Source organism: Acomys russatus, chromosome 8 (genome assembly GCF_903995435.1).
Source record: "Acomys russatus chromosome 8, mAcoRus1.1, whole genome shotgun sequence".
In the NCBI taxonomy this organism is placed as follows: Eukaryota; Metazoa; Chordata; class Mammalia; order Rodentia; family Muridae; genus Acomys; species Acomys russatus.
The window spans coordinates 4,023,623-4,051,593 of record NC_067144.1 but is presented as its reverse complement, the minus strand read 5'-3'; the positions used below and the strand labels follow the sequence as shown (position 1 = coordinate 4,051,593).

General features: G+C 48.1%; 2 protein-coding genes across 2 annotated transcripts in view; one reads left to right on the top strand and one right to left on the bottom strand.

Moving 5' to 3' along the window:
- Cdc45 (cell division cycle 45) overlaps positions 1 to 3,721 on the top strand; it is a 31,016-nt gene extending 27,295 nt beyond the window's left edge. Inside the window, exons 18-19 of the mRNA XM_051150684.1 lie at positions 2,175 to 2,241; positions 3,596 to 3,721. Of these exons, the coding sequence (XP_051006641.1) occupies positions 2,175 to 2,239 (65 nt within the window). The 3' untranslated portion in view covers positions 2,240 to 2,241; positions 3,596 to 3,721. The remainder of the gene's footprint in view (positions 1 to 2,174; positions 2,242 to 3,595) is intronic.
- A 2,744-nt stretch (positions 3,722 to 6,465) lies between these two features.
- Cldn5 (claudin 5) lies at positions 6,466 to 7,443 on the bottom strand. Its single transcript, XM_051150687.1, has one exon. It carries the CDS (start codon positions 7,152 to 7,154, stop codon positions 6,498 to 6,500), a length of 657 nt encoding a protein of 218 aa, XP_051006644.1. The 5' UTR covers positions 7,155 to 7,443; the 3' UTR covers positions 6,466 to 6,497.
- Between the last annotated feature and the right edge of the window lie 20,528 nt (positions 7,444 to 27,971).

Below are 27,971 nucleotides of genomic sequence, written 5' to 3'. Positions count from 1 at the left end.
CAGAGTCTTGCTACATAGCCCATGCTGCACTTGTGCTCATACTTTTCCTGCCTCAGCCGTCCCAAGTGCTGAGATTACAAGCATGGACCAGCAAATTGATCTGTCTTTCTGGTTGGTTTAGTTGACTGCTTTTGTTGTCTTTGTTTTTGTATCTGTTTGTTTTGTTTTGTGAGGCAGGGTCTCTCTGTCTCATAGAGACAGCTCTGACTGTCCTGGAACTCACCACATAGACTAGCCTAGCTTGTTTTTGTTTGCCTTTTTTTTTTTAAGATTTTCTTATTTATTCTGTATGCAGTGCTCTCCCTGCATGTGTGCCTGCATGCCAGAAGAGGGCACCAGATCTCTCTATAGATGCTTATGAGCCACCATGTGGTTAATGTGAATTGAACTCTGGAAGAGCTGCCGGTGCTCTTAACCTGAGCCATCTCTCCAGCCCAGCTTGTTTTATTTTTGAGACGGGATCTCACTGTGTAGACAGAGAGCTGGCTAAAACTCACAGAGATCTACCTGCCTCAGCCTGCTAAGTGCTGGATTAAAGGGCTGTGCCACCACACCTGGCCTCATCTTATTTTTGTTGACATTTCTTTAGCTTTATTTATTTTACTTTATGTGTATGAATGTTTTGCCTGCGTGCATATATGTGCATGCCTGTTGGATACCTTGGAACTTGCACTACAGATGGCTGTGAGTCACCATTTAGGTGCTGGGAATCAAGTCTGATCCTCGCCGAGAACAAGTGCTTTAACTTCTGAGCTGTCTCTCCAGCACCTTGTTGACACATTTTAAAGTAAAACAGACATGGCTTACCAATACACTCCTACGATTGGTGCACTACACTGCAGAATACTATAGCATGGTGGTGTGCACAGGCTCACTTCCCTCAGTGCCGTGCCTAGTGCTTGAAGTCAAGGTGTGAGTGTGCCTCGAAGCCTCTGTCCTTACTACATAGCTGTCTTCTTTCTTTCTGAAACTCCTTCTGTGTGTGTCTCTTCCTGGTCTCTTCCTAAAAAGGATGAGATTCACAGTGGGCCAGAACCACCCAGAGCATCTTATTTTACCTATTTGAAGGTTCTGTCTCCAGGGCTCATTCCGAGATACTGAAGGTTGGGGTTTCAACAAAGGAACTTGGGAAACACAGATCACTCCATTACACCTCTCGGTTTGGTTTTGGTTGGTTAGTTGGTTGATTTTGGTTTGTTTTGTTTTGAGACAAGGTCTCTCTAATGTAGCCCTAGCTATCCTTGAACTCACTATGTAGGCCAGGCTGTCCTCAAACTCACAGAGATCTCCCTGCCTCGGTCTCCCAAGTGCTGGGATTAAAGATGTACACCACTATGCCCAGCTCCATCAGTATTTTATCTGCGTCTTTCAGGAAGGACATTTTCTTACCATGTTGTGATTCCTGAACACTAACCTGTCTGTGTGCAGGTTGCCTGCGCTATGCGCTTCTTTGTGCCAGGCAGCTGTAGCTGTGGCCCTGCGGCTGGTCCACCCTGAATAGCAGCCTGTAATGTGGGCAGGTTAACCACAGCCCGCCTTTGTTACACAGCGAGGGTTTCGGCTGGAAGCTCCCTGGCTTCCTTTGAGGGTTGGAGAGCCAGAGACAGTAGCTGCCTCTGGTCAGTACCTGCCTGGTGGGCAAGGCTTTACACTCCTGGGAAGTTGGCCAGCAGCATAGGGCACCCTGCTCCCAGCAAGCCAGCCCTCTTCAGGGTCGACCTTAGCTTCATTATGCCTGCCTGAGCCTGTCTGCCCTTCAAAACACAGTGTCCTCTCTAGAACAGGACACTTAAGCTGAGGCTCAAGGCAGAGCAGGGCTGATGTGGGGTGCACCACTATGGGGACAGGTGTTTATGCCAGTCCCTGTCTAGGTCTGAATCAGAGTGGTCGCATGCCTTGTGTCCTCTACTGGCTAGCATCATTGACTCCTGCATGTCATGAGAGTCCTTGCAGGACAAGGCTCAGGCCTCTCCACAGTGAGGCCAACAGGTCTGAAGCAGGAGTACATGGGAAAGAGATGGAATCAAGCACAACAGAATATTCCAGGCCTGGCAGGAGCCTGCAGTGTGGAATGCGATAGTTGTCAGCCAAGGGAGGAGGAGGGAGAGGTCATGTTCCTTGCCCTGTTTCTCACTCCTCCCTGCTCACAAGATGTTTTCCTTTCATTACTTCAGTAATTGAGCTGAAAGCTGAGGACCGGAGCAAGTTCCTGGATGCTCTTGTGTCACTGCTGTCCTGATGGTAAGCAAGGGTGGGCGGGGTCCCTGGGCCTGAAGCCCAGCTCCTGCTTTGTCTTCCTCAACAGAGGCTTTTGCTTGTCTTGATTTTTCCCAGGAATGCCCATCCTAAGAATGCCAGCAAGGCCACAGTGGAGCACTTGTGAGAAAGCTTAATTTCATTAAGCACCTTTGACCCCCTCAGAATGACCTCACATTTTCTCTCTAATGCCTACACCATGGGGTGAGGATCATGAGTGACATGCAGAGTCCCCAGTGCTAGCCCCTGAGGCTCTTACAGCCACAACCCCAGGCTGGAGCCCACAGAAGTGGCCCTCTCCGCTTTTCTGCCCTCAGTCTTCAATAAGAAAGCAAGCTGTTGGCAACAACCCAGCTATGGATCACAAAATGTTGTCTCTGCATGGGCTTTCAGTAGTGCACAGCTATCCTGGGAGGCCTGCATGCTACTGACAGGCCAGTGTGGCTCACAACACCCCTCTATTCTCCCCTATGACCCTTCTTTTTGAGGGGCCACATGGGAAAATGGAAGTAGGGGTTTTCTCCTATGCCTGTGTGACCATCTCTGCCTCTGTTTGGCCAGGTAACCTTTCCAAGCCTCTGATATAAGGGACTCCTCAGTCTGGGGCTGCCCTATCCATGTTAAACTCTGAGCTATGGAGGACCAGAATGCCCAACGGGTCTCAAAAAAGAGCCAACAACACCCTTTGCCCACAGGTGGGCAGCCCGTGCCAGGGCTGACTAGAGGCAGACCTTTCTCCTGTACTGTCAGTAACGCTGCTGTGTGGGTGGCCACCCAGGCAGGGCTGGAGCTGGAAGGGGAAGGAGAAGATGCTGTCACATGACGGGGGAAGCAGTGGGGACAGGCAGGGGAAGGGGCCCTTGCACACGTGCTATGAAGTTGCCCTGGCAGGTTAAGTGGCCAGGCAAGGTCTACCAGGTGAAGGGGGCCTGGCTGTTTTCATGAGGACAGACATGTGCCGGGCGTGGTGGCGCACGCCTTAAATCCCAGCACTCGGGAGGCAGAGGCAGGCGGATCGCTGTGAGTTCGAGGCCAGCCTGGTCTACAAAGTGAGTCCAGGATGGCCAAGGCTACACAGAGAAACCCTGTCTCGAAAAACCAAAAAAAAAAAAAAAAAAAAAAAAAACATGAGGACAGACATTCAGACTGTAGGGAGTGTGGGAGAACAATGGGTACCTCAACGATCTGGCTGGCTTTCCACTCCACACTCACTGTCCCCCTCCTATTGAAGCTGCTCAGCAGCAGCAGCCCAGTGCACCATAGGAAGGTCTGCTTCAGCCTGTTTGATACACTGGAAAGGATGAATTGTGGGAAACCTCTTTTTATTTTTATCTTCCAGATTTGAATTTCTCCAGAAGTGACCTCCTTTTCCTTATTTATATCACCTGGCCTCTGTTGAATTGCAAGATACATTTGAAGTGTGAGACTATGTGGTTTTTAATAAAATAAAATTGAGGGTCCTCCCCTTTGTGCCTGTGGTTTTATGTTGGTAATTGGAAGTACTCTGAGCCTTCCTAGGATCCAGGGAAACCTTGTCCCTGTGTCCTGGGGTCCTCTGTGCCAGCTAAATGAGACTTCTGCTCAACACCTAGGACAAGGGCTCCCACCTGCTCTCCCGGCCTCCTGACGCCAATGCGCAGAAGCTGGTGTCTTCACAGCCAGCACCTGAGATGGCCACCACCCCACAATGCTGCAAAGGGCCTGCCTCTGCCTGCCTGACTGTGCCAGTATCGGCCTTCAGCTTACCATGCAGCACTTCTTCAGGTGCCTTGTCCCGGCACGCACAGGGGTCACACTGCTCTGCAACTAAGAAATTATCAGGGGAAGGCCTCAGACCTAGAACGGCTAACTACTGAGTAGTGCCTGAACAGAAGCGCCGTCCCCAGGGTCTGCCGACATTGCTCACACCCAACTCAGAATATTTTGACTTGAGTGCACTCTGGCCTCTGACACCTTCAGTACAGCAAGGGTGTCTTAGAATGGTGGAGCCAACTGTCATTGTCCCTGGAGCAGGTGAGCGTAGAGGTTGGAAGGTGAAGAGGGGCTGGTTCCTGCGCAGGGACATAGGTGCAGGAGAAGCAGGCGTGGTAGATACCCGCTTCCAGGCATCTGAGCTCCTAAGGAAGGCAGCATGGGACAGTCCTAGGAGGAGTTTTTAGGTAGGTTTGTTTGGTTTTGGTTTTGGAATGTTTTGTCATTTGAGACAGGATCTCACTAGGTAGCCAAAGCCTCTTATTCCAAGTACTGATGGATAGTTGTAAGTCAGTGGTGAGAAGCCCACAGTGGCCTAGAAGGGCCTAAATAGCTCAGCTACCCTTAGGGAAAGCAGGGAGCACAATAGGTGAGAGCTGGGTAGGGACTGGCTCCTCTTGCCCCAACTGGTAGTGCCACCAGCTAACTGCCTTCACATAGTCACCATGGCCATTCAGAAAAACTCAGATGGAGCAGCTAGTCCACCTACGCCATACTGGGCAAAGACCTCCAGCCAACTGTGCCGACATTGTGGACCGTACACTGGCCTGCTAGGGCACAGGGTCAGCTCTAGGATCACATGTTCCCAAGCTTGGGGCTACACATGTGCCTACTGGGCAAAGTTTAACTTGGTGCAGTTGAGGTCTTGCACTGAGGCTGTCTCCCTGGGGACACAGGCTTTCCCGGGAAGCCCACCCTTGCCTTCTCTGTCCCCAATCCCAGAGTCTTCCCTGAGTCTAAGCCCTCATCCTTAAGTCTCACCCTCTTCCCCTCTGTGAGGAACCCAGTCCAGCATGAAAGACTTGGTACTGGCTGTGGCCTGGCCATTTCTGGACAGACCTCTGGGGGCAGATGGCAAGCCTTTCTGCTGCCTGGGCTCAGTATGCCTCATTGCAGCCTCTTCCCCATCCGTGACCACTCACTTCTGTTTCTGACCTTTTAGTAAAAGGTAGGGGAAAACAATAAAGCGCTCCGGCCCCCCCCCCCCTCTCTCTCTCTCGGCTTTTACTTGCCTTGCCCTTCTGGGATCTTTTCCCAAGCCCTGGCCCCTCTCTTTCCCTTGAGATAGTCACACCCAGGATTCTCTGGAGTTGTCCACACAGGTTGACAGATGCACTACCAGCAGGATGGACACAAACATAGAGCCACACTAGAGAGGAGGGAAGGCAAAGGGCTGCAGTCAGGCCCAGGTGCTCTGGCCAAGTGCCTCTTCTCCCATAGCAACTGCTCCGAACACATCACTCACCCTGGCTCCCACACAGGAGGGAAGTGCCTGGTCTGGCATTGTATACTTGCCAGTGGCCACCTGATGGTACTTGCAGCTGAGGGAGCACCACCGAGAGGAAATACTTTAGGGTCTTGCTGGGAGAAGCCAGCAACCTAGCTACCTACCCTCAGTGCTTGCTTCCACCCAAGGCCCCATTCCCATGAGATGAGGTCCCAGCTGGATCCTCTCCTGGAGTCCGTTTCCCCTCCATTATCCCAGCCTGACTCCAGCACTTGCCCTGGGATTGTCTGTTCACATTCTTGGCGTCTGGGGAAATCCCTGAAGGGAGCCTTCGAGGAGGGGGTAGTGGATGATTGGGTGGGTGCTGGGCACAGGGGGTGGCTGAACACAGGACAAGACACGGTTGAGGTTGAGAGCGTTCAAACCATTTACTAAGCAAAGTCTTGCCCACCCACCCCTCACCCCCAAGCTTCGAGGAGGAGGGCAGCCCCTCTAAGGGTCTGGTACCTGCAGGTCCCCCTTGGGGGGGGAGTGCTGGAGTGAGACCAGTCCTTTGGTTCAGTGGGCTCCTCTCCACTAACAAGGAAAATGCCCTTTTTAACCCGTCCCACTGGCAGCCCCAGGCTGCAGCCCCGGATTTCTCCAGTTGCCCTTTCAAGTCAGCAGGAGCCACTGGACATTAGGGCAGCATCCAGTATTCCCCCAGGGTCTCAGTAGGAACTGTTCGCAGCAGTTTGGTGCCTGCTTCACCGATGAAATCTAAGAGTTCCACCCAACGTCGCCGCGGCCAACTGCGCATAGAAAAGGAGGTCGGTCAAGTCCTCACAAGTGCCTGTAGTCTGTTCTGAGCAGGGCGGGCTGGTGATAGGCAGAGGACCCGCCGACGGTGCGGGCGAGTCTGGCCCGAACCCGGCCTTACTTGCCTCGGATGGAGTCTGCTCTGCGCAGCCTAGAGGTGGTCATCACCCACACGCTGCTTCCTGCATCGGTCCTTCAGGTAGCGGGCCTGGCTGCGGGAAGGGCCCTGCCGTGCCTCCCGCCTTTAGACGTAGTTTTTCTTGTCGTACTCCCCGTTGGCCGTGGGCCGCCGCGGCGCCGAGTACTTGACGGGGAAGCTGAACTCCGGGCGGCCGGAGCAGACCCAGGCGCCGCAACACACGAGGCCACCGCCGCACATGAGCAGTGCCGAGGCCGCCCAACCGATGTACAGCGCCGCGCCCAGCTCGTACTTCTGAGACACCGGCACCGCCGGATCATAGAACTCGCGGACCACGATGTTGGCGAACCAGCAGAGCGGCACGAGCGCCAGCAGCCCGCACAGAGCGTAAAGAGCTCCTCCCGTGAGTGCCACGCGTGCCTTAACTGGGCCCGGGGACACGCAGGTGGTGCACTGAGCGCCGGTCAAGGTAACAAAGAGTGCCACCAGCGCCAGCAGCACTGCGCCCACGGTGAGTGCCCTAGCTGCCTGTACCTCAGCACTCAGCGCCAGCACAGACTCATACACTTTGCACTGCATGTGCCCGGTGCTCTGCACCACGCACGACATCCACAGCCCCTTCCAAGTCGTCTGAGCCGTCACGATGTTGTGGTCCAGGAAGGCAGTCACCTGCCACATGGGCAGCCCACACGCCAGGATCAAGCCCACCCAGCCTACTAGGCACAGCACCAGACCCAGAATCTCCAACGCTGCGGACCCCATAGCTAAAAGAACCAAGTGCTCACCCGACGGCCCTTGGGGCCTCCGGATGCCCAAGGAGCTGCTTGGGTTGTGCGCTCAGAGCTGTCTCTGGTGCCTCTGCTCCAGAGTCTCCAGACTAGGACCAGAAGAGAGGATCAGGAACACCAAAGCGATTCTGCAGTAGCTTGTGTGTGGGGGGGGGTGTCTTATATGAAGTCTCTGGGGCGGACTCTGCTCTCAGGTCGCAGCCCCTCCACCCCCTGAGCTAGACCAGCCAATCCATGAGCAGACTTTCGGCCCATAGCCAATCGTGGACCCCGATGGCTACAATTACAGAAACTACTGAGCGCAGGACTAGTCTCACTCACCCCTGCAGCTTTTTGCAGGGCAGCGGTCTGGGTCTGAGAGACCCTATCTGTTTCTGTCCTAGTCCGGGGTGATCTTGGCCGGTTCACAGGCCATCTGTGTGCCCCCATCTCACCACGTAAACTGCATGACAGAGCAGTTCCACCAGCTACATCTGAGATCACTTCCAAACAGACTTGGTTTGGAGGTTCGCGGAGCCCCTGAGCACAGGTGAAACACACCTTTACACCGTTTATTCCCTTGGCACACCAAGCAGAAATGCAAGGCAAGCCTATGCTGGCCATGCCCTTGATTATAACCTCATCCATGATCCTGCCCAGCCACTGCCTACAGGTCTCCATCCGTGGAATCTCTGGCCTGATACAAAGTGGGCAATGCAAGGGCCTGTGCTGTCTTCTCTGTGATGCTGCCGCCCCCCTTCCTCTGAGGTCCAGCATGTCAGGCAGGACCAGTCAGAAATTCCACTGGAATCCCTGGACAGAGGAGACACAAAGGGACATAAAGAGGCTGTGCCTTGCCGTCCTACAAATAGTTGTGGTGCTTTGCCATCCCAGCCCCCAGGCCACCCTCCGGAAGCCAACTTGGAGTTTCCTGGCCAGGAGGAAGAGCCCCCATCCTCGCTGGAGGAGGGAGCCGTGGGATTTCCGGGCATTCTTCTGCACAATGGCTCAGCCATTTCTTGAAAGGCCCACTGGGTTAGACGCTCTGGGTCCCTGAGACGCAGGTTGGGGCACCAGGCCCCACAGCCCACAACCCATCTAGGACACCAGCCTCTTTTCAGCACTCTTCTCGCTCCCTTTGTTTCTAGGTAACCCTGGACCAGGACCAGACAAGCGTCGTGGTGGTGGTGGTGGTGCTGGTGGTGCTGGGGTAGGGCTGGTGTTTGAAGTTTTCTGTTGTTTTTCTCTGCTCAAAAAAACTCATGATCTTTACAGGGAAAGGATGATTTTGTTGAGGCCAGCCAATTACGTGGAGATTTGATAAATCTCTCCATTTTGGGGCCCCAGCTTCCTTCCCAAGATGGCTCTGAGCAAGAGGTCAATGGGGCCAGGCCAGTACCTGCTTCACCCTTTATAGAAAAGTGCTTAGAGCAAGATGCCAGGCCTTGGGGTAGGGAGAGCCTCACATACACACCCTTGCTTATGCCCAGCCAACTCTCCCCAATAGGTAGGTTACCTTCTTTCAGCCACGATATATTGTCTGTCGCTTCCTACCCTCTGGAGACCCCTGCTTCTCTGCAGACCCTTCTCCACTGCCCAGTGGGTATAAACTCCAAGGCTCACCCTCTCAGTCCTACTCCCCCCCCCCATGCCTCTCCCACCCCTCCCCCCACTCCAGTCCGGAGAAATGTGTTTTGCCAGCCCCCTCCCGTCAAGCTCTATGCCATCTTCCCGGAGCATACTGAAGCCTCTTCAGACCATCCAACAAGACTACTCATTATTATTATATTATTATGATTCCTATTATTATTATTATTATCATCATCATCATCATCATTATTAGCCCTTGCCTATAATCCTCTTTGGCTCTCATTGCCCACTGACTGGATCCTGGGAGCAGCCTAGCCTTAGATGGCTGTAAGCGGTTGAGAATAACTATGTGTCCAGGAGCATACACTCCATACTCTGACCAGGCCCACCTTCCTCGGGGCCTTGAACCTGCTGCTGCTGCTGCTGCTGCTGCTGCTGCTGCCGCCGCCGCCGCCGCTGCCGCCTTGCTATTCTGCAAGGACACACTGATGGAGGTGTCTGATAACACCTCTCTACACCCAGGCCCCAGAAGGTCCAAGCCAGGATAGCTTTTGCCTGTGGGCTGATCTACAAGTGTCTCGAGAATACAGTGATCGTTAACACTGTCCCAGGCAGGAAGCAGCTTGCTGCTCTCAGCTAGTTGGGGTGGCAAGCAGCAGGAGCTCCCCTTCCTCTTGCCTGCCTGCCCCTCCTCTTCACCGTTTTGGTATCATCCCCAGGCTGACACCCACGGTGATACAAGCAAGTTCACAGTACAAGGAGTTGGCAGTGGAACCTCAGACTTCGTATTCTCCAGCACCCAGAGGGACCAGAACCATTCCAGAAAAAGACAGCCAGTGCTTGCATTGCTTCTTCAATGACGCACCCACCCACCCCTACCCCCGCTCTCAGACTGAAGGGGGTCCAAGTGACCCAGCCCAGACCCAAGAAAAGTGCTTTCCTTCCTTAGGGGTTTGTTGTGCACTGGACACTGTCCCCACACAGCACACGATGCTTAGTAAGCCACCAAACGACGAAACATCAGGTAGCCACAAAGAGCTCTCTGAGGAGGTGGCATTGCAACAGGGTTCCAGGAAGAAATTCCCAGGGAGCAGATGGAAATCTGGGTGCAAGAGCCTGGTGTGCAAGTGCATTCAGGGCTTAAGCAGTGTAGTTCAGGGGGGCAGAGCGCTTGTTTGGCAAATTCTGTCACTAGCACCACAAACTAAAACTGAGTAAAATCATGCTAAAGGTGTGATGAGGCTCTGGATGGATCTGACCCTGGAGCAGAAGGAGATTAGGATGGCGGGAGTGCGACAGGGGGCCAGGACGAGGGACTCTGGGGCTGTACGGGGACATGATGCCTCTCGTAGGAGGCTTGCCAGGCAGGCCACCTGCTCCTGCATGCCTATTGTTCTGCTTTCCCAGGGGAAGTGGCACAGGATCCCATTAATTGTGTGAGAGAAAGGCCTGAGTCTGCAGAAAAGCAAAGTTTATCTTCAGCAGCTGCTGGCTGACCTTGCCCCGAGGGGATCCGTTGATCTTCCATGGACAAACTAAATTTAGGCTTCAGGTTCCTGGGGCCTGGATTTGGAGAAAGCTTTTTAGCAAACAGGCTTCATTTCAAAGGGAGTGAAAAAAAAAAAAACCAGCTTTTTTTTTTTTTTTCTCTATCTTTCAGCTTCTGGTCCAGGATGTTTCCTCCCTGGTTCAGCAGATGTTTACAGAACTGTGACATATTCTTCTTGCCCAGAGCCATGTTTTGGTGGAAGCCAAAAGCTCAGGCTGTCACTGGCCCACAGGCAGCATCTTGAGACCTACCATGTCACTGGCCGTTGGACTGGGCACCCAGGTGGCCTACGTAGGAAAGCATGGGCCCCTGCAGTCTACCCTCAGTTGTTGGCAAGGCCTTCTGTGGCCCAGAGCAGAACTAGAGCCTCAGATTCACCTCTACTTTTTGAACTAATGACTTGGTTTCTTTACGCTTCAATTTCTTCCCTTCATAGTGCATCCCCTGCCTCGGCATTACAACCTTACAAAGAGAGGGTAATTATAACCCAGAGGCCTCTGGTGATATCTCTGGGAGTCTGAGAGGGACGTGAAGTCACTCACTGGCTCAGTTGACCTTCACAGTTCACTGGACCTCGGGCCCAGGTAGAAGGCAGCTAGCCACCAACATCAGAGGCCACTGTGGTTTTAGCATCTCCAGTGAGCAGGAGAGTTTTGTGAGGGTGGGTAGGCAGCTCCATGTGACAGAGCCCTGGGGTGCTGTAGACCCATCATCCCTTGTAGGCCAATGCCGGATTGTAGTCTCCATGCAGTCCAACCTGACCTCTTCGTATGCCCCAGGGAGGCAGCGGTGATGCTCCAGGACCCAGAGCCAACCTCTATTCTCTCCACCCACTTCACCCACTTCAACCCTCCAGCCTCCAGCCTCTCCATGACCTCTATCCTCTGTCACACACTCCATCACACAACCTTATACCCTTGTCTATTTGAAGTCACCGAGTCCTTCTGGAGTCTCCTACGTCACTAGGCATCTTGATTGGAAACGCTTCCCACTTTGTCTTTTGGTTTGGTTTGGTTTGGTTTTGGTTTTGGTTTGTTTTGTTTTTCAAGACAGGGTTTCTCTGTGTAGCCTTGGCTGTCCTGGACTCGCTTTGTAGACCAGACTGGCCTCGAACTCACAGTGAGCCACCTGCCTCTGCCTCCCAAGTGCTGGGATCTCACTTTGTTAAAAATGCCCACGTGGTTAGAGTTGTTTGCAGTACCCAGCATGATGTCTGTCCCCAGCACTTGAGTGTGACCAGCTGTGCTTTAGCTCTATGAGTCACAGAGGAAAATGGCCTTGACCTCAAAGAGTGCTCGTCCTGGCTCATAACTGAATTAATGGTGTTAGGACGTCACCCCTATGGACGTGTCTCCCAAACCCACAGGTTGTATAAATGGTGTGATCTCAATCTGTGGATGTTCTCCTGCATCCTGTAAGTCGTCCCTAGGTCACTTGTGATACCTAAAACATTGCAAATGCTATATGAATAACTGGTACCCTACTTTGTTCAGAGAATCATAACCATAGATACAATTTTCTTCATGTAAATATGTGAACAAACATATTTTATTTTATAGATATGTAATATGAGCACATCTATTTGACATACTAATTTTAATTCTTTTCTCCCCCCTTCGAAGGAGACAGAGTCTCACTGTATAGCCCTGGTTGCCCAATTACTTGCTATGTAGACTTTGAGATCCTCTTGCCCCTGCCTCCAAAATGCTGGGATTAAAGGTATATGCTACCACACCTGCCTTCAACTATGGCCTTCCACAGTTGGTTGATTCTGTGGCTCTAGATCCAGAAGGCTGACTACATCCAGCCAGCTACGTATCCAGGCATTATTTGATAAGTGGCTATCTTTTTGCCTTCGACAAGCCCTTTACACTGAGTCACATACCCAGCCCCCACAACTGATAACGTTTACATTGTAAACAATACTAATTTATCAGTGTCCTTACTCTTAATTCTTGGCATTTAGGAGATTAAGATTATATCACTGATATTGCTATCTGATGCCGCCTTTTCACTGCCTATAATCATCATTGTGTAATCCCAGTTTCAAATGCTTATTAATTCACTGGGTGTGGTAGTCACACTTGTAATCGCAGCAGTCGGGTTCTGAGACAGGATAATTGCATGTTAGAGGCCAGCCTAAACTACATAGTAAGACCTTGTGTCAAACAAAAACAAAAAACAAAAATCTGACACAGTCTGCAAAAGATAGGATTAGTGAATCTACAGACATAAAAATAGGAACCGTCCCAAGTAAGACGCACATGGGACAACTGCCACGATGCAGAGCCCCAGGGCACCCCAGACAGATCAATGGACATTAGTTAGAGTCTCTAAAAATAAAAACTCAAAGGTAGAAGAAATATACATCCTTGAAGAGACACTAATTGGCCGGACATGGTGGTGCACACCTTTGATCCCAGCACTTGGGAGGCAGAGGCAGGCGGACCGCTGTGAGTTCGAGGCCAGCCTGGTCTACAAAGTGAGTACAGGACAGCCAAGGCTAACACAGAGAGAACCTGTCTCGAAAAACCAAAAAGAGAGAGAGAGACACTAGTTGAAGATTTGCAAATTTGTTGACCACTAAACACCCAGTGTGTTTGTGGCTATCCTCACCAGTGTGACCCGACAAGAAACAACTTAAGGGAGGACAGATGTGTGCAAGCCTTGAGGGGATTCAGGCCAGCCTGAAGGCAAAGTCGGGTGGCAGCTGTCTCCACACTGCAGGTTGTGGAAGCTGCTCCTTACACTTCAGCAGACCAGGACACAGAGGTAGGCTGTGGCCGTTAAATCCTGTTCCCAGTAACCCACTTCCTCCACTTTCTAAGGGTTCCTAAGCCTCCCCAAACAGCGCCACCAGCTGAGGACCGTGTTCAGACACATTAGCATATTGGGATCATTTAATATCCCAACAGCTACACATCCAAGGACTTTGAGAAGTAGCAAGTACAAGAAACGTGGAAACAACACCAAAGGATGTTATTACAGTCTCCTCAAACTAAGTGCTAAAGAGGTAAGCAGAAAGTGGAGCCTAAAAGCACATCTTCCGCAAATCCACCCTGAATACAGAAAATAAAAAACTATGGTTAAAAAATATATATTTTTGGATTTTTATTTTATGTGCAGAGGTGTTTGCCTGCTTGTATGTCTGTGCACCATGCAAATGCTCGGTGGTCCAGAAGGACAGGAGAAGGTGTTAGATTCCTTGGAACTGGAGTTACAGAAGGTTGTGAGACAATTATGCAAGAACATTAAACACTCTTAACCACTGAGCCATCTGTCTAGCCTCACAACCATCACATCTTAAATGTGTTAACTATGTGCTATTTTGTGATGCTTATACAATAATTTGTTCACATATTTTCATATAAAAATAACTCCAGGATATTAGGAAGAAAGAATGTGATAAGCAAATCATCAGTGAGTACAATAGACTTTCCTCCTCTTTCATTTTCTGAACTCTGTTTTATAATTGAAGCAAAGGTGTTGGCAGGACATGTCTTGGTGTCTTGGTTCTCATCTATAAAGACGAGACGACAGTGACGTCAGAAAGTGGGGAGATAGCAGACATGTGAACACTGTGACATCATGAAAAAAGGGAAATGAAATCTTCCTCAGCCCACCTCCAAAATGTTTCCACCAAGAGACTTTGCTGAGTTAAAGACACAGCAACACAGTCATTTTCTGTAGTGCTCTTTATTGGTTGCAAGAAGAAGTTTCCTTGATGAGGAGTGAAGACTACACTTAGCTGAGGGTATGAGGTTAAGCATTTATACATTGTTGTTATGCTGGTTTAGAAAAACAGTGGTTAAAAAAAAAAAACAAAAATAACAAAAACAAACAAATAAATAAATAAAACAAAAAAAGAAAAATAGTGGTTGTAGATTCTCTTTCAGTTACCACGACTTCACTACCAGTGAGTAGTTAGCTAGGTTTCCAGTATCAGGCACCGTCTTCTTCTTCTTGTTGAGTGGGTCTTAAGTCCAATTAGAGAGTTGTTAGCTACGGTCAAGGTATGTGTGCCACTACTGCATCCTTAGGGTTTGGCGCCATGCTGGTCGTTGGTGTGGTTCATAGGCATCATCGCTGGACAGGATTGTTGGCTGCCTTCTTTCGTTGGAAGCCTGCATGTCGTCTTCTGGTACCATGAAAATAAGTCCTCGGGCAGAGACTATTTAGATCAGTTCCATCTCAGGGACCTCTGTGCCTCTGTTTCTGAAGTTCATGGTGTCTTCTGCAGTAGGCGGTATCCAAGGGCAACACAATAGGCTGTATGTTTTGGAAGTCTCTTGGACAGCCCTGGACCACAACTCAAGAGAAGGTGGCTTAGTCACTGTTCTGCTTCTGTGACGAGACGCCATGACCAAGACAACAAAGCATTTCATTGGGGGCTTGCTTGCAGTTTCAGAGGCTTAGTGTGTGATCTTCATGGCGGGGAGCATGGCAGCACACAGGCAGGTGCTGGAGCAGTAGTTGGTGTTGATCCATAGGCAAAGAGAGATTAACTCTGGGCCTGGTATAGTCCTTTGAAACCTCAAAGCCCACTTCTAGTGACACACTTCCTCCAGCAAGGCCACACCTCCTATCTTACTCCATATTCCACCAACCGAGGGCTAGACATTCAAGTATATGAGCCTATAGTGGGCATTGCCATCCAAACCATCTCGGTTCTGGTATTTAGGTTTTGTTATGTGGACTTTGTTTCTTGGTGGAAGCTCTGTCAGCCCAGATGAGGAAGGGTCATTAAAACTATATATGTAAGCTGGGCACAGTCGCACACACCTGTAATCCCAGCACTCTGGAAGACAGAGGCAGGCAGATTTTTGTGAGTTCCAAGCCAACTTGGTCTACAAAGTGAGATCCAGGACAGCCAAGGCTACACAGAGAAATGCTGTCTAGGAAAACAAAACAGCAACAATAACAACAGCAAAACCCTAACCAACCAACAAAACAAAACTATATATGTATAGTTATCCACTAAATTACATGAATTTTTAAGGTAGATAATGAATAGTATGAATTCCTTGTGACTTTTAAAAAAGATTTGTTTTATTATGTACACAGTGCACATCAGATCACATTAGAGATGGTTGTGAGCTACCATGTGGCTGCTGGGAATTGAACTCAGGACCTCTGGAAGAGCAGTCAGTGCTCTTAACCTCTGAGCCATCTCTCCAGCCCTCCTTGTGACTTTTTCTATCATCCATATTGCTCTATTCCCTCCTTCCTCCTATATTTACGTCTCTCCCCCTTGCATAAGGTGCCCCCTCTTCCCATCTCCCTCATCACGTTTCCTGTATCCTTCCATTTCCTCTTGTCCTCTTCCCACTTCTTATGTATTTACCTCCCATTTTCCTGGCCAGCTTACTTATCCTCCGTCAGTTCCCTCGCTATTGCTCCCTAACCCCAACCCTAACAGTGGCACAGTTTTACTTTCCAGGTCCCCATTACCCACATCTAACGACTTGGAGCTAGGAGCTCCCCATAAGAGAGAACATGTGACATTTGTCTTTCTGGGTCTGGGTTGGCTCACTCAATAAATATAACCTTTTCTAGTTCCATCCACTTGCTACAAAGTTCACGGTTTCATTTTTTTTTTTCAAATACAGCTAGATAGTATTCTGTAGTTCATATGTGCATTTTTGTTCCCCATGCATTGGTTGTAGGACACTTAGGTTGTTTTCTTTTCCTGACTTTTGTGGCTAGACCAGCAATGGGCATGGCTGAGCAAGTATCTGTGTAGTAGGGTATCGAGTCCTTTGGGCATGTGACCACTGTATAGCTAGGTCATGTGGCAGATCCATTTTTAGCTTCTCGTGAATTCTCACACATGGGTTTCCACAGTGGCTGCACCAGTGCAGTCCCATCAGCAGTGGACAATGGTTCTCTTCTCCCGCATCCCCCATCTCCCCTCCAGCATTTGCTCCTGCCTGTTCTGTTGATCTTTGCTATTCTGACTGGAGTAAGATGAAATAAAGTTGTTTTGATTTGCATTTCCTTTTTGTTGTTGCTGTTGTTCAAAACAGAGTTTCCCTTTCTCTGTGTAGCCTTGGCTGTCCTAGACTCGCTTTGTAGACCAGGCTGGCCTCAAACTCACAGCAATCCACCTGCCTCTGCCTCCCGAGTGCTGGGATTAAAGGCACACGCTACCACGTCCGGTGCATTTCCCTAATATTTCTTGGCCATTCTTTTTTTGAGGACTTTCTTTTCAGGTCCCAGGCTTTTTATTGTATTTATATTTGTCCCTTTATTTTTTTGAATTCTTTGTATATTCTGGATATTAGTCCTCTGTCAGATATGTAGCTGCCCAAGATTCTCTCCCATTCTGTGGGCTTCCTCTTCACCTGGCTAACTGTTTCTTTAGCTGTGCAGAAGCTTTTTAGTTTAATAAAGTTCCACTTATCAACTGTTGGCCTAAATTCTTGGGCAAAACGAATCCTATCCAGAAAGTCCTTTCCTACACCTGTATCCTTTAGGGAACTGCCTGTGTTTTCTTCTAGCAGCCTCAGTGTTTCAGGTATAGATTTCTGATCTGTTGGGAGTTAGTTTTTGTGCAGCGTGATAGATATGGGTCTAATTGTGTTCTTCTGCCTGGGGAATTCCAGTTTCCCCAGAACCACGTGTTGAAGATGCTCTTTTTTCCAATGAATATTTTTGTCATTGAGACCTTAATTCCCGGCATAACCATGGCTCCTCTGCTAACACCAGCTGTAGGTCTTGGCATATCAGAAGTCATTTTGCCTCCAAATCTCCATTTTGATAATAAGGTGAAAGTAGGTTCAGTTTCTCAGGCTTTCCCTGCTTGAATAGCTTTTTACCAACAATTCAATACTTGTTGGACATTCTGTTTACATTAATGATTTATGTTCTATTTAATACCCAGTTATGTTCCTTTCTCCCGGAATGGTGGGGAACTGAAATGTTCCAAGCCTGTATCCTAGCCAATCAGCTTAAAATGCTTTGTCTAGCCGCCTGGGTACATTGTGCTCAGAACAAAATCGATTCTTATGTTTAGCTGATCAAAATGATGTGATGCTGCCCTCCCCGTTGCTACCCACCTGGTTGCCTGGCTGTTACCTGGTTACGGTTTTTCTTATAAAAAGCTTGCCTTAGAAGCAGACCAATGTCATGGCCCAATTCCTGAATTTAGACCAGTCAGTTCTTTCTTGTTCAGAGCTCAAATAAACTTCTGTCTATCTGAGTCTGGTGTTCGAGTGGTCACTGTGTGAATATTCTTGAACCCTAACAATATCATGGAAAGTTTTTCTCTCCCCTTCAATCATGGCAGATAGTTTTGCTGGGTATATTATTTTAGGTTGGCTGTCATCATCTTCTAGGACACAGAATGCATTGCTCTAGGCTCTTCTGGGTTTCAAAGTTTCCGTTGTTATTCTGGTAGGTTTTCTTTTATATGTGTCTTGGAATTGTTTCTCTTGCAGCTGTCAGTACACTCTTTGTTGTGTACATCTAGGGTTTTAAGTATGATTTGCCATGGGGATGTTCTTTTCTGGTCTTGTCTACTTTGTGTTCCTGTATCTGTATGGGTGTCTTTCCTTAGTTTGGGGAAGTTTTCTTCTACGGTCTTGTTGAAGATCTGGTCTATGTTACTGACCTGAACTTTTCTCCCTCATCTAAGCCTATAATTAGAAGGTTTTGTTTTTCATGATGTTCCACTTTTCCTGTGCATATCTTTCCTGTAGTTTTCCCCCATGTTTATCTACTTATTTTGTTTATTTGGGTCTATATCTTCTATTTTATCTTCAAGACTCAATATTCTATATTCTGCTTGATTAATTCTACTTTAAGGACTTCCTCTGAATTTTCTAGTTGAGACATTGGGTTTTTCAGTTCTTTCTTCATTTCACCTTGAGGTTTTTTTTTGTTTTGTTTTTTGTTTTTGTTTGTTTGTTTTCTTTTTGAGACAGGGTTTCTCTGTAGCCATGACTGCCCTGGACTCACTCTGTAGATCAGGCTGGCCTTGAATTCACAGAAGTCTGCATGCCTCTGCCTCTGCCTCACTGAGTGCTGGGATTAAAGGCGTGCACCACCACGCCCAGCTCAGTTTGAGTCCTTTTTGACATTTCTATCTTCTCATTAAATTCCATTCTCAAGTCCTGAATTGTCACTATTTCTATCAGTTTGTTTTCTTGGGTGTCTCTCAGGCATTTCTTCTCCTTGGTTTCTTTGAGCTGTTTCTTTGTGTTTTCTTAAAACTCTTTGAACTCTTTGAGAGGGTCCTTTTAACTTCTGTATCCCAGAGTTCACCTAGGGAATCCTCTTTGGCGGTCCTTTCTACAGGTTTTGAAGGAGGGGATACTGGCTTGGTCTTTCCTATTGTCGTCATCCCTGTGATGAGATACGGGCCTGTGCACTTCCTTTGTTAGTTTTAAGTTTGTTATGGATGGAGCAGGGTGGGGAGAAAAGAGGATGTAAATGTGGGTTAGAGCTAGAAGTTGGATGCGGCTTAGGAAGCACGCAGGCGAGTGGGCAGAGGCGACTGCGCTGCTCTACAGGATGTGAATCCTGGTCCAACCTGGGAGTGTGAGGATAGACAGACTGAGCAGAAAGGCTGGAGTCCTGTGGTTTGGCAAATAGGGAGGGAGGACCCTGCCTCAGACCTGGAGCTCCTCTGCATTGAAGATAGGGACGGTCAGACTAGGCTAGACTATGGAGGAGGACATGGAATTTCTGTGTACCGAGTAGGGTAGTGGAAGCAGCAGCTTTATCCTGTTTTGAAACTGGGCCTTTGCTGTTTTCTACTGTTTATGCCAGGCTATCAGGCCCATGAGATTCCAGGAGCTCTCTTCTCCACCTCTCTCTCATTTTCTTGTAGTAGCACTGGGATCACAGGTTTTCACACTGTGTGCCTCGTTTATTGATTTATTTATTTTTGGTTTTTCAAGACAGGATTTCTCTGTGTAGCCCTGCCTGTCCTTGAAATTACTATATAGACCAGGCTGCCTGCCACTGTCTCCTGAGTGTTGGAATTAAGATTGTGCACCACCATGCCTGACATGTCTGGCTTTTTTAAAATCACAGGTGCCAGGGATTCAAACTCATGTCCTCACACTTGCACAGAAAGCACCTTTACCACTGAGCTATCTCTGCAGCCCACAATAGCATAGTGTAATGCTTACACAGAGACTGTGTGGTATTGTGGAGTAATGGATGCATGTGTTCAGTGAGACAGCAGGCCCCAGAACTAGCCCCCCCCACCCCCGTGAGTTTAGCCAACTGACATTTTTACAAGCATGCAGAAGCAACTCAGCGATACAAGAGCTGAAATCAGTGACTCCTAGACATGTGTTTACCCCTGTTCACAGCTGAGATGGGGAGTAACCCAAGTGCCCTTTAGATGAGAACAGGAGAAAATGGGGGTGGTCATAAGAGACCTCAAAAGCATGCCCAATAAAAGGTAAAAATGGCAAAACTGATGTTCATAAAAATTAGCTTTTGGTTTGTGAAAGACCTGACAAACCTGTCAAAAAAGACATAGAAATAGATGCAGCTGGACGACCAGATTCAACCTGGGGCTCCTTTCAGAGTGCACAGTGATGCCCCCAATTCAACATTAAACCAAAGCAACCCAAGTAGGGAGTCAACAAAGGGCACAACTAGGCATCTCTCCAGAGAGAATAGACCATCATAAGCAGGTGAAAGGAGGTTTCACGTCACTGCCCATCAGGCACATGAACAATAAGGTCACTATGGGACAGAAACAGTGCAGCAAGGTACATGACCACCAGGTTCTAGTGATGATACAGAGAAAATAGAAGGCTACACTGCAACAGGAACATGAAACGACAGAGGCACTTAGGGTTGCTATGAAGAGACACTATGACCAGGGTAACTCTTACAAAGGACAATACTTAATTGGGGCTGGCTTATAGTTCAGGATTTTAGTCCGTTACTGTCATGGCAAGAAGCACGGAAACACACAGGCAGACATGGTGCTGGAGAAGGAGCTGAGAGTTCTACACCTTGATCTGAAGACAGCAGAAGGAAGACCGTGTGTCACACTGGATGTAGCTTGATCATTATGGTTACCTCAAAGCCCACGCCCACAGTGACACACTTCCTCCAACAAGGCCACACCTACTCCAACAAGGCCGTAACTCCTAATAGTGCCACTTCTTATGGGCCAAGCATCCAAACATAGGAGTCCATGGGGGCCGCACCTGTGCAAACCACCATAGCACCCGTGGAAGAAATTCATCAGTTTCCTCAAAAGCTGACTGTGGGATACAGGGGAAATGGCTCAGTGGTTAAGAGCATTGGCTCCTCTGGCACAGGACCAGGGTTTAGTTTTTCCAACACCCACATAGCAGCTCACAGCCATCCATAACTTCAGTACTATGGGCTCCAATGCCCTCTTCTGATCACTGTGGGCATCAGGCACACATGCAGCACACAAACATGCATGAAGGCAAAACACTCATAATACATAATAAAATAAAATAATAAAACTAAAAAAAATTTTAACTAAATGTATACTACCACACAATCCAGCAAATGTACATTTGGGAATGTGTCTCAGGAAGTCAAAACCATGTCTGCATACAAGCATGTGCATGACTGTTCATGAGAGCTTTGGTTTGTAATTTTTAAAAGTCCTCCCTTCAGATGCATGTCTGCATGTGCACACATGCATGCACCCATGCATGCATGTGCATATGGAGAGCAGTGATTACCACTGGTTTTCTTTCTCTCTTGTTCTCCATCATATTCTTTTAGATAAGGTCTCTCATGGAATCTCATCATTTATCTAGACTGCCTTGGCAGTGAGCCACTGGGACACCCCATGCCCCTAGGGCTGGCGTCATGGGCACATCTTGCCATGTCCAGCCTTTATGTGGGTTCTTGGATTCTGAATTGGGCATCATGCTTATGCAGAAGGCTCTTTACCAACACGGAGTCTTCTCCCCAGCCCACGTAGTAGTGATATTTGTACCAGACCCAAAATGGAAATACCATAATTGTCCCTGAGGGGATCGGTGATTTAGTGCCATGTTCCAGTCACCACGCAAAATACAACTCAGCACTAAAGCTGACCAGCCCTCGGAAGGCACCGGCAGAGGCTGCCCTCGGAAGGCAAGTTTCAAGCCAGGCAGAGATCGGTAGTGAGACTTTGTGTCGCTACATCTTAAAATTTTTTTTTTACATTTTTTTAATTTTGTGTTCATTGGTGTTTTGTCTGTGTCAGATATTGGAGTTACACTTATGAGCTACCATGTGGGAATTTAACTCAGTTCCTTTGGAATAGCAGTCGGTGATCTTAACCGCTGAGCCCTGAGACTGCCTCAAAAACACTCCTTTAATCCCAGCACTCGAGAGGCAGAAGCAGGCAGATCGCTGTTCGAGGCCAGCCTGGTCTACAATGCGAGTCCAGGACAGCCAGGACTACACAGAGAGACCGTGTCTCAAAAAAAAACCACAAACAACAACAACAACAAAAAACCCAACATACACACACACACACACAAAAAAAAAAAAACCAAAAAACAAACCAAAAACAGAAACAAAACTGACCAATTCATTTACACAACTTGGCTAAACTCCAGGGACATTGCAGCAAGGGTCTCCTCTGCTTGCTGCTTTGCAGTTCCATTTCTTTCTTTCTTTCTTTCTTTCTTTTTTTTTTTTTTTTGTTGTTTTGTTTTGTTTTGTTTTTTGAGACAGAGTTTCTCTGTGTAGCCTTGGCTCTCCTGGACTCACTTTGTAGACCAGGCTGGCCTCGAACAGTGATCTGCCTGCCTCTGCCTCCCAAGTGCTGAGATTAAAGGCGTACATCACCATGCCCGGCTGCAGTTCCATTTCTGTAAGCGATTGAAACCTCTAAATGCATAAACTACAATAAAACCGGCCTTCTTTACACTGCTTCCTGGGGTGGGTTTTTCAGGAGTGTGTCTTGGTGATTGTCTTTCCCAGGGCTATGTATCCCTGGAACTCACTATGTAGAGCAGGCTGGCCTCGAACTCACAGAGATCTGCCTGCCTCTGCCTCCCAAGGGCCGGGATTAAAGATGTACGCACCCCACCTGGCTCAGTCTCACATTTTTAATAAGCTGCCACTGACTGTGAAGGTTTGCCTTTGCATAGATTGGAACCATCTCGCATCTCTGTTTTTGAACTGAATTAGCATCTTTTTGTCTTTTGTCCTATTCTTCTGCAGTTTGCATCCTAACCTTGCATTAGTTTTTTGAAAATGAAACAATGCTTCTTACTTGTCTAGTCTCTGAAATAAATTTGTGCGTGACTAGAATTTTTGGTTTTTTAAAAGTCTGAATTTTCTTGTGAAGCTATTTAAACAGATTGAAGGACTGAAACATAAGGATTTTAAATCACTGGCTACATTTGTGTAGTTTGGTAAAATGATCACAATTTGAAATTGTTCTTTTAGTTTCATTCTGTTCCAAAACACTGTGTTTTCCAAAGAAATACAGTCCATCTGTTTTCAAATTGTCTGGCAAACGTTGACACAAAGCTTGTATAAAGAGCTTGATTTGCACACACATGAAGCCTTGAGTTCAACTCCCTCAACCTACGTGAAAAGTACAGGGTGCTCTCGGTGTTGGGAGGGTGAAGGCAGAAAGATTTATGGACTCACTGGTCCTCCAACCTAATTCCAGGGCCACATTCTTGTTCTTCTCAAGTCTTGAGCAAAAAATAAATAAACAAATAAATAATAAAGAAAAAAGAAAAAAAGAAAAAATTCTGTGTAGAATAAGGCACTGTATAAATCCACTACAGCGTGCAATTTTTTTCTTTACCCAGAGCACTTGATGTTTCATACCTTTTTTAAATTACAGGTGCATTTGAATTTATTTATAATATTCCATACTCCAGCCCTACAAACCCCTTTCCATCTCCTTTTTTGAGATAGAATCTCATTATGAAGCCCTGGCTGGCCTACAACTCCCTATGTAGACCTGGCTAGCCTCAAACCCTCGTTTGTCTCCCTCTCGTTCATGACTGCTGGGGTTAAAGGGAGGTCTTTTGTTGTTGTTAATTGGTATGTTTGTGTGTAGTGTTGTGGTTTTCATTCCCCATGCTCCTGCCTATCTTCTTGTATGCCCCGCATCCTCTATCTGTCTCAGTTGTCACTCTAAGTATATAATATATGAGCTTTGCCCCCTTCCCAGCCAATAACAGAAACTTAGGTGGTTTTTGTTTGTTTTGAACCCCTCTTCCCACTGCTCTGGGCCTCAGGTGAAGACTCCATGAAAAGGACTGAGAGAGGATGGCGCTCCCCAACCTCCCTCACCCTCAGATTGTGGCCGCACCCAGTTTGCCAGACAGAGATTCCAGGAGCAGGAAGCCAGTATAAGCACAGGGCGGGCACCCGCACAGTTCACAGGAGCTGGGCCTCAGATCCTATCTGCTCTCCCTGCCTTTGTCCAGCCCTCAGGACTTGGCACCCAGGCTTGGCCTGGGTCAGCATCGCCCAAACAAAGCAGAAGCCAGAGCTGGGCATCCAGAGCCAGGCCACGCTGTGTCAGGAACATAAAGGCGTTCTGTCTCTCCAGAACACTCCCCAGAAGCTAAGGAGCATGGAAGGATGTGGTACACCTCCCTTTTGTCTTCAGCTGTGGGGATGTGGGCAAGGCCTATATGTGCAAACCTGCATGTTCCTCCATGCCTCTGCCCTTCATATTTCACCAATGATACCCAAGATGGAGCCTCTCTAGCTCATGACCTGCAGCTGGGGAGTCACCAAGAAGAATGAGTGTGAGTTTACCAAGAAGGTAGAGACAGGCATCCAAGACCAGAGGAGCCTCTGGGCATATGCAGCATCAAACACAGCATGGGGGCAAATGCAGTAGGAAAAAAAAGCTATGTGGAGGCCTGGAAGGGAGTTCACAGGGTCAAAGCCCTAGACACTACCACAGTGATGTGACCACACTGAGTTGCAAGCACAGGGAAAACAAAGTAAGTCATGGGAGATTTGTGTGCTATGAGATGGTCTGACTCAGTCCCCAGTGGCAGTGGCAGAGTTAAGATGTAGTGGGACCATTAAAACTCTGGGCCTGGTGGGAGTTGGTCAGAACGCTGGGGCCTCTTGCTTTTGAAAGGAAAGGTGGTTACCATGGGAACATGAGAGCAATAGAAAGGAGAGTTTTACTCCTCAGATGCTCTGTAGCGTCTCATTTCACCTATAGATTTATCTATATGTTCTCACCCTATGCTATCTACAATCATGTGATTCCAAAAAGGCCTCTACCAGAGGCTGGGGCAAATTCTCAGCTTTATTAATTGTGAAGTAAATGAACCTTTGTGTTTTAACTGCCCCGCCTTAAGCAGGTTGTTACAGCAACAGAAAATAGACTAATGTAGAACACGGTATGCAAAGAAAAATGAAAAGAGGCTTCTAAGCTGGGCATGGAGGCACACACCTTTAGGCTCAGCACTCAGGAGGCAGAAGCAGGCAGATCTCTGAGTTCGAGGCCAGCCTGGTCTACAGGGCAAGTTCCAAGACAGCCAGGGCTACATAGAGAAACCCTGTTACAAACAAACAAACAAACAAACAAACAAACAAACAAAAGAAGGTGGAGAAGGAGGAGGAAGAAGAAGAGGGGGAAGAGAAGAAAGAGGAGGGCCGTGCGTGGTGGCGCACGCCTTTAATCCCAGCACTCGGGAGGCAGAGGCAGGTGGATCACTGTGAGGTCAAGGCCAGCCTGGTCTACGAAGTGAGTCCAGGACAGCCAAGGCTACACAGAGAAACCCTGTCTCAAAAAAGGGGGTGGGGGTGGGGAAGAAAAGGAGAAAAAGGATGAAGAGGAGGAGAAGGAGGGTGTAGAATCACTTAGGAGACACACCTCAAGGTCATCTTTGAGGATGTTTCCACAGAAGTTTTTAACTAAGGAGGAAAAATTTACCATGGATATGAATGATGGATATGTGGGATGGTACCAACCCACAGCCGGGGGTCCCAGACAGAATGGAAAAGAAAATAGTGGCTGGATAAATGGTTCCTGTTTCCCAAATGTGTCTCCAGTGTGACCATCAGTTGAACATTTCTGCTACCGTGCATCCCCACCATGATGTGGCACCTTAGACTGTGACAGAAAATAAATCATTCTTTTTTTTTTTTTAAAGATTTATTTATTTATTTTATGTATACAATGTACTGGCTGCACCTGCAGGCCAGAAGAGGGCATCAGATCACATTATATAGATGGTTGTAAGCCACCATGTGGTTGCTGGGAATTGAACTACAGGACCTCTGGAGGAGCAGTCAGTGCCCTTAACCTCTGAGCCATCTCTCCAGCCCCTCCTCCTTTCTTAAGTAGCTTATCTCATAGAGAGGACAAGAGTGAATGTAGTTACACACCAACCAACCAAACAAACAAACTGCTTGTAGGACAGGCAATCTTTACCTCAGGCAAAGGATTAGTAAGCCCTCCTTTTTTCCCCCTTTGGTTTCTAAAGACAAGATTTCTCTGTGTAGTCATGGTTGTCCTAGACTCACTTTGTAGATCAGGCTGGGCTCGAACTCACAGCAATCCACCTGCCTCTGCCTCTGCCTCCTGAGTGCTGAGATTAAAGGTGTGCACCACCAAGCTCAGCCTAGTAGCCTTCCTTAGAAAACGCTGGGGTACTGTCCCAGCCCGGGGACATATCAAACCAGGGTTCACCTGAAAGAGAAGGTGCAAATTGGAAGAGACAGAGACACGTGGGACTAAGACAGATTCCGATCAAGGCCCACTTTATTTAAAAAGTGAGTATGGTTTATATAGCAAGGACACCACAAATTCTATTACAATCTCACTTCTCCCAGCCCCTCTGAGTAGTTCCCTCTAAGAACGTCCTTAATCCTCAGGGTACAGTTCCCTGTAAGAACTTCACTATTTCTTTCAAAGGTAAACAATACAAAGATAGCCTAAACACAAGACCTCCTTCAGCACAGGTGAACAACGTGAAGGTCACAGCTTGCAGCCTAAGCATGGGATTTCTAACATGGCTCAATTTAGCATGGCTCCCCACAGGCTACAGTAAATTATTTGGGAAGCTGAGAGGAGGCGAGATGGCACTAAGGTGCTCATTTTGCATTTCCCTAATTCAGTACTGTTGGTAAAGTCAAGATGTACGACATACTCTTTACAGTCACAGAGTGAACCACACTGTCAATCAGAAGCAAAAAGGATTTATAAAGGCCACGTTCAGGGAGCAGGGCTGCAGGGGTACAAGAAATCTTTTATTCCTTAATTTAATTTATTTATTTATAACAAAATCTCACAGTACAGACCATGTTGTTCTCCTGCCTCTGTCTCCTTCTTGAGTGCTGAGTTTACTGTTTCTACTTTCTTCCTTAAATGCAACTCTTTTGTTTTGGCTTTTGGTTTTTTGAGACAGGGTTTCGATGTGTAGCCTTGGCTGTCCTGGAACTCACTCTATAGACCAGACTGGCCTCAAATTCACAGAGACTTGCCTGCCTCTGCCTCTTCAGTGCTGGGATTAAAGGTGCGCACTGCCAAGTCCAGATGCAACTATTATCTTTACAACAAAACAAATATAAATGTAAGTGATGGATACGTCCATCAGATAGGGCATATACCAGACACCTCTGCTCCTCTCGTGTCTCAGCCCAGCACTTGTGAGGTAACTGCAGGCTGATCTCTGTGAGTTTGAGGCTAGCCTGGTCTATATAGAAAGTCCCAAGACAGCCAAGGCTACACAGAGATACTCTGTTTCAAATAAACAAACAAACACACAAACAACAAACAAACAATCGCCCCTTCCCCGATATGGATATAAGCTCAAAGCCCAACTTCACTTGGAAGGTGAAAGGTTGGTTGAGTTTCATACCGTAGATTTACTGGCCAGTTGTCTTGGGGTCTAGGCAGAGGAGTTTCCCAAGAGGGCATGGGGAAGCATAGGGATTTGGTTGCTCTGAGGGTTGTGGAGGGGAGTTTGCAGCTGTGCTCTCAGAGCTGGGAAGAGCACACATCCCCTGGTGCCCTGATCTGCAGGCATCCCCCTCCTCCCACCATCCTCCATCCCCCCCTTTTAGTTTGTCCAGACCATGTGGCTGAAAACGCTCCTGTTCCAGGCCAGTGTAGAGACTCCGGGCCCTTTCCATCCTTTGAGAACATCCTGTGCTGGCCTGGAAAGTACCTCAAAACAAAAGGGACCGAAAATCTCTTTCTCCGTGGTACCAGTTTGTGCTGCCAGGGGGAGAAGCAGCAGCCACTGGCAGAAGGCACAGCTGTATAGGGAGCTGAGTGATAAGGCTGGGGAGTCTAGGGTGTGTGGGTTCCTACCAATGTCATAACAGATGAAAGCACACTAGGATCTGAGCACTGAGGGAGCTGCAGGCTTCAACCTTTGAGTAACACAAAGGGAAAGAGGAAAAAAACGGGCAATGACGTTTATGCTTCTGATACTGCAATCACCAGAGAGTGTCACAATGTGAAAGATGCTTGTCACAGGAACCAAGGGCCTGCCTGAAGGAGACAGGGTACAGGGACACCATTAAGAAAAAAATGGAATGGCACATGGTGGCTTACATCTGTAATTCCAGCAACTGAGGCAGGAGGATTGTCATGAGTTCAAGGCCAGACTAAGCACCTAATGAGCTCCTCAATAGCCAGGCTTACCAAGTGAAACTCTGTCTCTGAGAAAAAAGTAAAATAAAACTGGGTTGGTGGCGCACGCCTTTAATCCCAGCACTCAG

Coding starts and splice junctions, on each gene's coding strand:
- Cldn5 (XM_051150687.1), bottom strand. CDS start 7,154: ATGGGGTCCGCAGCGTTGGAGATTCTGGGTCTGGTGCTGTGCCTAGTA.